The sequence below is a fragment of the Bubalus kerabau genome, chromosome 8 (assembly GCF_029407905.1).
Source record: "Bubalus kerabau isolate K-KA32 ecotype Philippines breed swamp buffalo chromosome 8, PCC_UOA_SB_1v2, whole genome shotgun sequence".
In the NCBI taxonomy this organism is placed as follows: domain Eukaryota; kingdom Metazoa; phylum Chordata; class Mammalia; order Artiodactyla; family Bovidae; genus Bubalus; species Bubalus kerabau.
Window position 1 is genome coordinate 90,052,108 of NC_073631.1, and position 14,054 is coordinate 90,066,161.

The 14,054-nt window shown below is 38.7% G+C and overlaps 1 protein-coding gene across 12 annotated transcripts in view; it reads right to left on the minus strand.

Moving 5' to 3' along the window:
* The window catches only part of CADPS2 (calcium dependent secretion activator 2), a 584,066-nt gene that overhangs the window by 57,583 nt on the left and 512,429 nt on the right, over window positions 1–14,054 (minus strand). For 8 of the 12 annotated variants that reach the window (XM_055590800.1, XM_055590797.1, XM_055590805.1 and 5 more), the window contains 4 exons: window positions 12,635–12,790; window positions 10,933–11,080; window positions 10,195–10,209; window positions 3,290–3,364 (listed from right to left, as the gene is read on the minus strand). In XM_055590800.1, coding sequence (XP_055446775.1) covers window positions 3,290–3,364; window positions 10,195–10,209; window positions 10,933–11,080; window positions 12,635–12,790 — 394 coding nt within the window. Of the gene's footprint in view, window positions 1–3,289; window positions 3,365–10,194; window positions 10,210–10,932; window positions 11,081–11,547; window positions 12,436–12,634; window positions 12,791–14,054 lie in introns of those variants that run through there. The other 4 variants (XM_055590801.1, XM_055590799.1, XM_055590798.1 and 1 more) reach the window with 3 other exon arrangements.

A 14,054-nucleotide genomic window follows, 5' to 3' on the forward strand; every position in this document is an offset into this window, starting at 1 on the left:
ATTTTAAAAAGCTCTCAGGCAATTTTTTGGCACGCTAGCATTTAAGGATTGTAAACAGAATTGTAATAATTTATCTTTGCATAATGATACAAAATTTACTATTTACTGTCATCTTTGTGCAAATAGCATTTTTAAATAAGATGGTTGCCCAAACTACCAAATGAATTTATTTTATACTTTTAAACTAAAGATTATTTAAAAGTGCTATTTGACTATAGGAGAAAGGATCCATAGAGAATAACTACAATCTAGAACTGATTGCTAAATATCATATTAATAGCTAGTTTCAATAGGCTATTTAAAATGAATTAAAATGAAAATTTCAATTCCTCAGTTGCACTAGCCACGTCTCAAGTGCTCTACACCCACATGTTACCATACTGGATGGTGCAGGATAAACATTTATATCATCACAGACAGTTCTAGAGGATGGTGCTGACCTCTGGGACACCATTTCCTGACTCAAATACACTAGTTTTGTGATTATCCAAATGCATTTCATATAGAAAAATTTAGGTTTCCTACTTTGCCAGAAACAAATGCAGAGATGATGTGCAGCCCTGCCTGCCTTTTCTGCACCCCCTCCTCCCCAAACCAAAACTAATTACAGTCTTTTTGCCTTGTTACCTATTTAAACCTTTATGAGCTGCATCTGTGTGAGTGCATGCTCAGTCATGCCTGACTCTTTGTGACCCCATGGGCTGCAGCCTGCCAAGCTCCTCTGTCCATGAGACTCTCCAGGCAAGAATACTGGAGTGGGTTGCCATTTCCTCCTCCAGGGGATCTTCCTGACCCAGGGATTGAACCCATGTTTCCTGCACTGGCAGGCAGATTCTTTACCACTGCGCCACCTGGTAAGCCCTATGAACTGCATGAAAAAAAAGTAAAGTGAAAATGTTAGTCACTCAGTCGTGTCTGACTCTTTGCAACCCTGTGGACTATAGCCTGCTAGGTTCCTTTGTCTATGGAATTCTCCAGTCAAGAATACTGGAGTGGGTAGACCTTTCCTTCCCCAGGGGATCTGGCAGATTCTTTATCTTCTGAGCCACCAGGGAAGCCCTTGCACTTCCAGTAGCTCCCTTTATGTATCATTCTCACGAAAGACAACTTCCACAGAAGAACTGTGCTGACAGTGAGGCTCCATCCGGATAAAATTTCCCTGGATGGCTCACAGGCAATGAAGGTGCTCTGTTAACTATGTCCCTTTGGCGGGCTGGTAGTATACTGCTGCTAAAAGCGACGGCTGGCTAGACTCCTGGGAGGGCAGGAACCTCCTGGTTCTTCCTCTAGGAGCTTCATTCTCCTGCGGTTCACCTCCTCCCCCACCTGCCAGAGGTTTTCCTGTTAACCCTTCTCCGTTGCCCTTGGTGAGTGTTGTCAGTGCGGGTGTTCATTTCTGGGGTGGAAGCCACCAGAGCAAGAGCAAATGGGAGGTGATGTTATTCCAAAATCATTTTTCTTAGTGACTTTTTTCCACCTGAAGACCTGCTACCAGAGAATTTGGAAAACCACGCAAAATAAATTCTAAGCAATCCTCCATACCCTCAAATTAACTATAATCCCACCACCCAGATAAAAGCTCTGTTGACATTCTCAGGTTTATCTATCTTTTCTGTATGTGATAACAATTCGGATCATAGTTTCCACTTCTAAATATTCAGCTTTTTTCCCATTTAACACTATATTATGAAACTTTAATATTCTAGTCTTTGAAAGCAAACTTTCTTAATATAGATGTCCTATAATTTACCACTGATCGCATGTTAGAGATTAAAGTTGATGCCAGTTTTTAATTAGAAATAATGTGACAACTATTAATGTATATAAATTTTGTGCATCTCTCTGAGTAGTATGAAAAAAATATAAAAAGGATTTTAGGTGAATGGGTATCAGTGTACTCGATAGAGTTCTAAACTATCTTCTAGAAAGTTTGTAGCCATTTATACCTTCATATACAGAACATGTGAGTGTACCATTTGACCTTTTCTAAAATCGAGTGATAGCTTAAAAACATCTGTGCTAATTTCTAGAAGAAAATATTATGTAAATTGTAGTTTTTTGGTATTGCTTAAATTCATGAGGCTTAACATTTTTCATGCTTATTGGGCATCTCTAGCTTTTCTTTTCTAAGCAACATGTACTTGGGGACTTCCCCGGTGGTCCAGTGGTAAAGAGTTTGTCTTCCAATGCAGGAAGTGTGAATTTGATCCCTGGTTGGGGAACTAAGAACCCACATACTTTGTGGCTAAAAAACCAAAACATAGAACAGAAGCAATCTTGTAGCAAATTCAATAAAGACCTTGAAAAAATAAACAGCATGTCCTGTGTCTGTTTACTGAATTGAAGGTGGGTTTTCCTTTGTATTTTTTTATTCTTTCACATTCTGTATACACTTCTAATTGTTTTATGAAGTCTAATCTGGGGTTCTTCAATCAAGTATCTGTTCTTATGAAAGTGCCCCTCAGGGACCCATCCGTCCTCCTTCCTCACTCTTTCAGCTCCCCAGGCTCTCAGGCTGTCCATCTCTTTTCCTATCAGCCCCTGATCTCAAATGTCACCTATGGCAGTCTGTTCCACCTTAGTGCTAGTGCTAGTCATTCAGTCGTGTCCGACTCTTTGCGACCCTATAGACAGTAGCCCACCAGGCTCCTCTGTCCATGAGGATTTTCCAGGCAAGAGTATTGGAGTGGGTTGCCATTCACTTCTCTACGGGATCTTCCTGACCCAGGGTTTGAACCCAGGTCTCCTGCATTGCAGGCAGATTTTTACCATCTGAGCCACCAGGGAAGCCCTTAGTGGAATTTTAAATGGAACACTCACTGATGCTTCATCACTACTTATACAACTCAAGGTCATAGCTTTTGTCAAAGATATCTGAAGGAAGTCGTGGGAGGCCTCTGAGTGGAGAACCTCAGACATCACCCTGTCAGCCTTCTTCGTCCAGCTGCCACCACAACCAACAAGCTAATTCCAAGAACCGATGGCCACTCAACTCATCCCTAGAGACAACCAGTAAGAGAATGCGAGTGTGAAAGGGTAAGGGGTTACTGGACAAGAGAGTTATTTCTAGAAGGACAACTGAAAAAAAAAAAAAAAGCCAAAATTAATCATAAACAAAAAACCCAAAAGTTACTGACAAAGAGCATTCATAATTTGATTCTAATTTTTCTTAAAATACGAACTTTTTCACATCTACCTTAAAGTTATTATTTCTCAATCAGGTATTTTGAAACCTAAGACACACATTTCTAAAAATTCAGAGTTGAAAATTATATAAAGAATACCTTACCTTTGAAACTAGGAGTGAAATGATTTCTTTTACAGTGTTGTCAATCAAATCATCTATTTTGGAATGGTACTGCTGCTAGATATTAAAAGACAAAGATGCATTAGCTAAAGTGGACACAAAACTTATTTATGTCATTAGGCATAAATGCTTTAAAGCTACTAGTTATGACATATCAGATTTACACAAAATGACCATTTTGCACCTTAGAAGAACAAAACCTTGAAAATGATCCACCAATCAACACTTTTTACATTGTGGGGTTTGAAAATTTTCCCATGTGCTCTGTTGAGTTAAGCAGCTAATGGGGTTATTATACAGATGAATTGAGTTCTTATTCTTATTCAGACAGAGGAATGTGAAGGATACTTTTTGTCTTCTCCTCTATAATTAAGGTGGCCGAGTATTTTTCTAAAGGGTTGGTTTAGCTGGAGAAGCAAAAAGACTGGAAAAAGATTTAATTAATACAGCATTTCATGTCTGACAACTCTCATTCATAAGTTATTTTAAATGTGCTCTAGAAATAAAATGAGCTCCCAATTGTTCTCGCTGAAAGGACCTTTTTGTCAGCATGGGGAGCCGCAGTTTATACAATTCTTACAATATGCTCAAGCAAGGGCAAAATTAAAATTTCATCAACAAAGGTGATAGATGGTAACAAATTAATAGGCCATAAAAGGTACAATGAAACAGCACTCACTCCCCATAGTTTTTTTTTACTGCTTCCTCATGAAAATGATGCCTTTAAGTAAATGCAAAAAAAAAAAGATGTATTTAAAATAAACCTGAAAGACTCTTTATTTTTTGCCTTCTTTAGAGACTACTAGAGAGTTCTCTTAAATTAGCAGGAGCTTTGGCTTCGGCGGCGTGTGAAGGCACATTCATTGAAACAGTAATTCTTCCTTTAGAAGCATTTATCTGACGGCTGATTGTCCGCAATAGCCACTTCACAGAAAATGTGACTTGTAAAGACTAACCCTATCTTGATGGTTCAAGGCTTCTTGGAACAGCTAACATAATGCATGGAGTAAAAGTACTCAGGTCAGTATAAACATTAGACCAACTTAACAGCTGCTGGTTGAATGGTTTCCAAAGATGTGAGTTTTTGAAAGCTATTTTTCCTTCTGAAAACATGTCTCAAAGTTTCCACACAGAACAAAACATCAACTTAGGTCTGTTCTGGAACACGCAGGAATGAGGTCCCCCCACAGGCTTTCAAAGCGACAAGCCATCATCTACCTGCATAAATAATGAAGAAAGGAGGCAAAATTTTGGAGCACAGGGATTATTTTCTTTTCCTGCTTGTGTGTGTGTGTATGCCTGTGTGTATATGTGTGTGTTGAGAAGAGGTCTTAAATTAAGCACACATATATGAACAGGGAACTTTCTAGGCATGTATTTTTCACTCAGGGAGAGAAAATACTAAGTGTCTATCTCCCCAAATTTGTACTCCCCAAAAGACAAACAGAATGGAAGCCTAGAGGGTGGATTCCTACTGCTGTAGATTTTTTTTTTTTTTTTTGCTTTCAGAACAGCTTGAAGAGAAGGAAAAGGAAAAACAAAACAACAAAACAAAGAAAAGCAAGGTAGAAGAGAAAGAGCTTGAAAAACCTGGCCTAAAACCCTGGCTGGTAGTTGAGATGACCAAGGATACCCCAGAGGTATAGGTACAAAAACATCACTTCCCTCTCCCCACTAACGCCCTCCTCCTAACTGAAACTGTTCCACTGACCAGGCAGTGGAGGAGCTTATGCAACTGAGCCCTGCCCGGCTCCCCCTCCACGCACTCTCTTTTCATATCCTTCTCTCTCCAGATTTGCGCCTGTGTAGCAGGAGGAAATAAAAATAGCAGACTGAGGCTTCTCTTTGGGGTAGAAGAGGAAAGGGATACAGGAGACGGGTTTCAAGCTACTCTCCTTCCTCTACACGGAAAGTGCTAGAAAACATTCAGAGTCACCTGAAGCTGCAAAGTTTCATCTTCTTGCACATGCCTTATCCTCAATGTTTATCTCTTTTTGCCATAACTTTCATTTTTAACTTTCATTTTTCATTTTTAACATTATTTTTAAAAAATAATGAAATGGCATCAGAAAGCTATTGGATATAGAACAGCAGAGCTTCTACACATTTGAATTTTGGGTTGCACTGATTTTTGGCAATTTCTTAAAATCAAGAGATGAGCCACTAAAGAGGTCATTTATATCCTTTTTATTGAAAGGCAGGGAAAAGCAGGCTCTAGGAGCCATCCAATTCTCCTATAATGCACACTTTTAGACTGCTGTTTTCTTTCATGTTCAATCCAGCCAAAAGCAGAGGGAGGGAAAGAGAGCAAGTTAAAAAGGAAGAAACAGGGTGGGAGGGAGGCTCAAGAGGAAGGGTACATGTGTATATTTATAGCTGATCTGCATCGCTGTACAGCAAGAACTAACATAATACTATAAGCTTTTGTAATAAATTATAATCAATTGTAATCAATTACACTCTGATTTAAAAAGTATTTAATTTAAAAAGAGGGGAAAAAAAGTATACATTTTAAATGTGTTAACTGGGTGGAGGGGGCAAACCTAAATAGTATAATGGTTGCTCAGTTGTTTTTTTTTTAATATGAGATTTTGGTGGTGCTAATAGTAAAGAACCTGCCTGCTGATGCAGGAGACACAAGAGAAGTGGGTTCAATCCCTGGGTTGGGAAAATCCCCTGGAGTAGGAAACGGGAATTCACTCCAATATTCTTGCCTGGAAAATTCCATGGACAGAAGAGGCTGGCAGGCTACAGTCAACGGGGCTGCAAAGAGTCGGCCATGACCGAGTGACCGAGCAGTAGTTTGCTACTGTCAATGTATCTGATCAGCTCTGACTTCACTGATACTAAATCTGAAAGCAGCTGGGAACTTCCAGAGTCTGCTCTAGCTGTACAGGTAGCAGATGTGGTCTAGGAGTACTCTGAGTGGAAATGTGGAGGTAGCTTCAGAATTCACATTTTACATACATACTCTGCAAAGAGAATAACCCAGAAATGCCACATATAGGTAACAGAAAGTTAGCTAGAAAAAAGTTATTCATTAGGGGATCCAGATAGTTTTCAAAGACAAATATAAACACACAAAGAGATCAAAACAGTTATGAACAGAATTTATCTGGAAACATGGACATTTCCTAAGCTAAAGTTGATAGGTTTTCATTTAGATTAGCAGGCCAAATTTTTGTTCAAAACCTGACAAGTTTTTGTCTGCAAAATAAAAACTTATAAAATTTCTATCAGAATATTTCAAGTTGGATCAATGATTCTACAAACTGGTACTTTCCAGATCATTCTTAGATGAATTCTTTCCACAACTGACCTCAAAAGTAAACTGTCGGTGCCCTGCTTCTCCATTAGGTGACTCTGCACTTGGATTAAGATGAACTTTGATGGTGACTGCAGCCCTAAAAGAAGCTTGCTCCTTGGAAGAAAAACTATGACCAACGTAGACAGCATATTAAGAAGCAGAGACATTACTTTGCCAACAAAGGTCCATCTAGTCAAAGCTATGATTTTTCTAGTAGTCATGGATGGATGTGAGAGTTGGACTATAAAGAAAGCTGAATGTCGAAGAACTGATGTTTTTGAACTGTGGTGTTGGAGAAGACTCTTGAGAGTCCTTTGGACTGCAAGATCAAACCAGTCAATCCTAAATTAAATCAGTTCTGAATATTCATTGGAAGGACTGATGCTGAAGCTCCAATACTTTGGCCATCTGATGTGAAGAACTGACTCATTGGAAAAGACCCTGATGCTGGGAAAAACTGAAGGTGGGCAGAGAAGGGGACGGCAGAGGATGAGATAGTTGGATGGCATCACCAACTAGATGGACATGAGTTTGAGTAAGCTCCGGGAGTTGGTGATAGACCGGGAAGCCTAGTGTGCTGCAGTCCATGGGTTGCAAAGAGTCAGACACGACTGAGTGACTGGACTGACTGAGGAATTTTTACTTTATGGAGCCCAGGGAATTCAGATCAGGCACGGGTCTGAAGTCCTGGCCCCTTTACACATGGGTAAATATCCTCATCTCACCTGACTGTTCTCATGCAGACATGTAAGAAATGAAGACTAGCCAAATGCCAGTGCAATCCAGTATTCTTAAAAATTTTGGTCCTTCTGCTGGGATGATTTTAAAGGTATTGGATTGCTAGGTCTGGAAATGGAAGTATTTTAAACAAATCCCACATATGTAAGGGTCCCTGAGTTGCTCCATTAATGTGTTTTCACTTTCAATGGATGGACCATGAGATACAGTGGGTCTGAGAGCATATGACTGCTGAAGGCCCATGCAGTCATCTGCTCTTTTGCAGGGATGGATAACGAGGATTTCTAAGCACTGGTGGTTTTCGGATCTCCACATCTGTCCCTGAGGGCCTGGCCTGAGATTGCTGACTCATTACACACAGCTGTCACAAGAGCAGATCATTCGATCACTAATTACTCCATTAAATGCTGTTCTGGGCTGTGGCTGAGAGTGTCTGCATCATCGTATGCCACATAAGAAAACAGCATCATAATTCAGAAGTCCAGAAGGGGCTTCACTGTGGGTAAGGAGTTGTTAAGCTTTTGTCTCAGCAATGATGATATGATAAATTTACTAGAGATTGTGCAGAGGTAATTCCCTTAAATCTAGAAAAAAATAAAATCTGCTAGGTTTACCTACATAGTATACTATATATCTTTATGAGTTTCCAAATTGTGTAATAATCTAGTTTTTTCAATAACTTTAATTTGTTGCTTGCTATACAATGGGGTCCTATACATGGGCTCACCTATGCATGTAATATATTCATCACTTTGCAATCATCCCCAAACTTGTCTTAAACACATACAGAGAGGAAAAGCCGGTACAATTACATGTATATATTTCCTGGAGATTAAAAGCAAAGTATAAAATACTTCTTGTGCACAGAAACTCTTGTTTACCACTTTTCAGGGTTGCTAATGGGTTTTACACCTGCCCATTTTGAAGTATATTAATTGTGTGAAAGTTGTGGGGAACTAATTGTCTCTGGTGAGAAGGTACAGGTGCAGACATAATGAACAACAGCAGATTACTCTTCAAAATCATCCACCTATTAATGTAAAGAATCATTTGACAATGCAACAATGTTTTGTCATTTGTGTGGGCGCCTGCTTTTCTTTCAGAGTACTGGAGTGAGTTGTTTCTTACAGGGGAGGATTTTTTTTAAATGGGGATAAGATTTTTAAAGCAGTGACAAAAAATCAGTGTGCTCATTCAACAAACATTTACTATGTATCTATTGTGTGTCAGGTACTGCAGCCTATGTGAAAACAAGAACAAATGGATAAATCCAGTATTAATGGAAGAGGCAAGAGGATTCCATAAACCTGATGAGAAATGGATGTGTGTATAAAGAGACAGACAATGTTCTCAAGCAGACAATAAAAGGTTTACATCTGGCTATAGAAAACCAAGGTGGTTATGAGCCATTGATAGCCAAGCCAGCTGCCTACTCATTCAGATTATTAGAGATAATAAATCACATTTCAAGAGATCAGAGAATGATAAAACTGAACACTCCATAACACGTATTAGCTCCTTACTTTGTCTGTAAGGTTGTATGCTGTGGTATTAGAAATACACTTTTCCTCCCTGAATTGCTCAAAGAATGAAATACGTGGATATGTGAACAAATTATGGCCAAATAGCTCATGTCTATCTCTTGGTTAAATAAGCATGACATTCAAAATAGTGGATCTTCTTATCCTCTTGTGTAGTATTGTGTGTGTGTGCTCAGCTGTGTCCGACTCATGGACTGTACTCAGGCACCTCTGTCCATGGAATTTCCCAGGAAAGAGTACTGGAGCAGGTTGCCATTTCCTCCATCAGGGTATCTTCCCAACCCAGAGACTGAACACATGCCTCTTGCATCTCCTGCACTGGCAGGTGGATTCTTTACTACTCATCACCTGGGAAACCTCTTATCCTCTTAGTGGTTACCTAAGCCCTTCTGCTTGGATTAGAGTTGTTAGCCAGTGAAGAGTTGGTTCTGAGTTTGACTCCCACGTATCAACTCTAAGAGTTGTAAGATTTAACGTATCCGTAGAGCACAGAAGCATTTGACTTATTAAAAAAATATTTATTTAATCTAGTCAATCCTGTAAGGTATGAAGGGTTTTCAAACAATGTTCCTCCAATCTGGGTGGTACCTCAAGAAGACCTGTGTGCGGAAGGGGAAAGGCTTCTGACACAGGTGGGCTGCTGTCTATGGGGTCGCAGAGAGTCGGACATGACTGAAGCAATTTAGCAGCAGCAGCATCAGCCCTTCCCTGAATCTGATGATGGTGCTATCCCAGACCATGAGTAGGAGGAAAGGCTGTTATCACAGTGGGCATATCCCTCACTGAAATTCACAACTGGGTTCTTCTGTATGGAGTGACCTTAGAGTGGTCTCTTGGTCCTCAAATTTACAGGCTACCCTGTATATATGCTATATGTCATCTATAGCCCCTAACTCTAAATTCTTTTAATATTATTAATGAAAGTATACACTACATATATATGCATCTTAAAAATGTTAACAATCACTCTGCTTCTGAATTCATTTAGAATTTAAAGAAGGGTGAATTCACTTGGTTTTAAATAATTTTATCTTAAAAAATTGTAAAATAGTCTGTGATTCTGCAGCTCAACAGGGAGGAAACATTCACTTTGACATTATTTAAGGTGAAAGTATTTACATGTGTTTTAATGCATCTTTGGGTATTGCTATGAAGTATTATACACATACACACCAACCAAAAACCTGAAAATGGAATTATATTATTTTAATTTGAAAAGATGAACATAAAAAAGGTACACTTACAAGAATAATAATTCAAATGAAATGTGTGTGTGTGTGTGTGTTTTAAATGAAACTTACCCACTGACTATCAAACTGGATCATGCCATGAGGGAAAATAAAACACGATGAAGGAGAACATAAGGGAAAATAAAGAAATGATGAAAAAGTAATTACAATGGGCAAAGATGCAACAAAATATTAACTTAAAGAGATAATCTAAGAAAAAGAGATCCATTTCACCCAATCACCACTCTCAACAAAAATAAAATCACGGGGTAAAATAAACTCTATTTCTGAATACAGAACCAAACAAAATAGAAATCAAAGTGAAACAATGGGGTATTCATTGAAAAAAGCAAAGACCAATTTTCCAGTGTATTTCTACTTGATCTTTTTTTTTTAAAAAGGAAACTTTTGTGTAAATAAAATATTTCATGGGCTATTTTCTGTGGCCTGTTTTTTGGATGCAAACTGGATACTCTATATTTGTATAAACAAAGCAAGTAGCTTTCTAGCTTTCTCATTTGCTTGTGAAAAGCAAGGTTTATGTAAATACACAACACCTAAGCCATTAAAAGGTATATCTGAAATTCAATGGCCACTTGTAAAATTTGGGGCAGTCTTTGTATTAAAAAGAAGAAACCGATAAGAGCAAAGGATAAAGGGGCATTCCATTATTATAATACAGGAAAGATAAAACACTTGTATGGGGAACTAGGTCTATTTCATCTAGTCAAGTCAGAAACTTCTGGAAACAGCATGTCCTTCTCTGCAAGGGCACCCTACATTACCACATGCGACATTCAATCCACTTACCTCCTGTCCTCCATCCAGGGCACAGAGCTTGGTGCTTTGCTTTTTGGCATCAACTAGCACATTAAACATCGTACACATAGAAGCTGGGATGCGCAAGTCAGTGGTTTTGCTTGCCTTTTGCAGCTTGAGTTCAAATGCGGTTCTTGTTCTATTCATTAAAACATGAATTCAGAGTAAGAAATCTGACATGTCCCCCCTGATTTGTAAAAGTGAAATCAACACTACAAGATGCTAATTTAAAACATGCAAATATGGAGTGTGGCATTGCCTGGGAGCTGGGAGGTGGGATGCTCTTCTTTTTAGGTGTCTTGCATGAAAGATCAGACTGTGATACTACCTGGATACTCACTCAGACAGTTAAGTGAAACCGTGAAGTTTTTCCATTCAAAGTACACACTAGGTGTCTGTGTGAGTATCCAAGTAGTATATTAAAGCAGAACAAATCCTCTGTGTGAGGGTTTACCAAATTAAGGACATGTTTGGGAAACACTAAAACACATAATTAATGTGCAACACAGAATATATAATTCTTTTATGTCACTTAGTTTCTCTTTCAAACACCTGAAGTTGCATTTAGGTTTTTTTTTTTTTTTTTTTTTTTTAAAGAAACTGCATAATAGGTGATTTGGAAATGGTTTTGCTAAAATGTCCAAAGAATATTCATAGATTTGATACATTAGAATCACAGATGCCAAAGCTGATATTTTTTAAACATAATCTAATTCATGACTTTGCTTTACAAAGCCATTAAACATGATTTTAAAGACAGAATTTTTCTTGCTTTGAAGATTTCAGTATTATCCAGTTGCTCCAACCAGAATTTGTTATTCCAATATGCTGCCTGCATTGCTCTTGTATATCTTATGAACAAAGGCAATGGGGAAAATAATGCTAATTAGGATGAAATGCTGATTTTGTAAAAAGTATTAAATACAATGAAAGCGCATGTGGAAGAATTCAAAGCCTCATAACTTATTTCTGGTTAAGTTCTGAAGAATGTAACTGGACACTTGGAACTCATCTGATGTGGATAGAGAATATCAGAAAACAGAACAATTGATAGCAATGATCATCATTGAAGTTTGCCACGCCATTTCACAGCACGTGAACATGGTATGTAATTCATAAAGTACTTAAGAGATCTCCTCCATATGTCTCAGGAAGCAGTGCCTTGGGGATTTAAAGTACAGCATTCCCAGAGATAACAATAAGCACAACAGAAAGGATTAACATGGGCATGGGTACTATGGCTGAGAGCAATGATTTATTGTTTAGTCACTAAGTTGTGTCCAACTCCTTGTGACTCCATGGACTGTAGCCCACCAGGTTCCTCTGTTCATGGGATTTTCCAGGCAAGAATACTGGAGTGAGTTGCATGCCCTCCTCCAGGGGATCTTCCCAACCCAGGGATGGAACCCGCTTCTCTGATGTCTCCTGCATTAGCAGGTGGGTTCTTTACCACCAGCGCCACCTGGGAAGCCCCACCGGCAATGGTTAGGAGACCTGAAAAAAAGTAGTGGGCAAATTGCATCAAGTACATTCATCTTCAGAGTTTAGGTCGAAGTACGTAATGTCCTTTAAATTTTGGAAAAGCTATACATATTGAAACCTTTCTTGTGATAGCTATGTAAAAGGTACTTGGTGAAATGTGGTATTTTGGGTGCTTGGCAGAGTAAGCAGCAACTTGAAAATATATGTCTACCTTTTGACACAGGCTTCTATCATGTCACTGGCCATTAGTTTAAGTCTTTGCTCTAAGTGATGGGCAAATTCTTGTTCTGGCCAGTGAAGATCAAAGACAAACATTTGCAGTGCATCAAGTTTCCAAAAAAGGTCTTCTGATGTTGCTGAACCATTGCTAGAAGAAAAAGGAAGAAGGAACATTGTGAACTTCCACTATTAGCTACATGGATCACCCATACATTATTATTATTATTTTTCTCTGTATCAATTGTTGTCAGTGAAAAAATGCTACATAAAACTTCTAATGATCAATATTTTCTTTGCTCAACCTCATAATTTTCCCTTTTCACTTCTTCTTAATGAATGAGGCAAGGCAAGGAGAACAAAATAGAAATACAGCAGTAAAGTTTCATAAAAAGGGGTCAAATAATGGGTAATGACCTTTACTAAAGAAAAAAATAAAATTATATATATAGGAACAGACAAATGTTCTTTACCAACCTCTAGGATAAACATAAAATGCATACTTTCTCCTAGAAATTCAAAGACGTATGTTTTATGCAAGAAAATCCATATGATGGCAACTACAAGCTTTACTCAACTCATGCATATATGCTTCTGTCATCATGATGGCTTCTGTTTGTCTTCATGTATGTTGCCTTCAGCGTTTAAATTTCTCAGTTTCAGGTAAAGGTGAAACAGGTACCGGGAAGGAAATAATAAAGTGGGTAGGGAAGCAAATCTTGCCTCTATTTTGAAATGCTTTGGACCTTTTCTTGCTCATAATTAAATCTTACTTACTACAAGGTATGGTCTAACAGAGAAAAGATATGCAAGGTGTTCTCAAGTTGGAGCAACAACATATATTTCAGGTCCTTCCATCTATCTAACCAAGAAGCCAAGGTCTGCTATGCCTTCACTACTATGGTAAAGGTTACTCTCCTGCTGCTGCTAAGTCGCTTCAGTCGTGTCCGACTCTGTGCGACCCCATAGACAGCAGCCCACCAGGCTCCCCCGTCCCTGGGATTCTCCAGGCAAGAACACTGGAGTGGGTTGCCATTTCCTTCTCCAATGCATGAAAGTGAAAAGTGAAAGTGAAGTTGCTCAGTCGTGTCCAACTCTTAGCAACCCCATGGACTGCAGCTTACCAGGCTCCTCCGTCCATGGGATTTTCCAGGCAAGAGCACTGGAGTGGGGTGCCATTGCCTTCTCCAAAGGTTACTCTAGGGACCATGTTTTCACACCATGCAAGGAGGTAATGTGTCAGAATATATAATATTTGGGCCAATGATAGTATTATTTACTTTCCATTAACCTAGTATACAGCCTAAGAGGAAAAGAGATGATTTGAAAATAACAGTCCTATGTATACTGCAACTTAATTATAAAAGAGAACAATAGAAAAAGAAACAAAAACTGCTGTATGATTCATTTCTGCT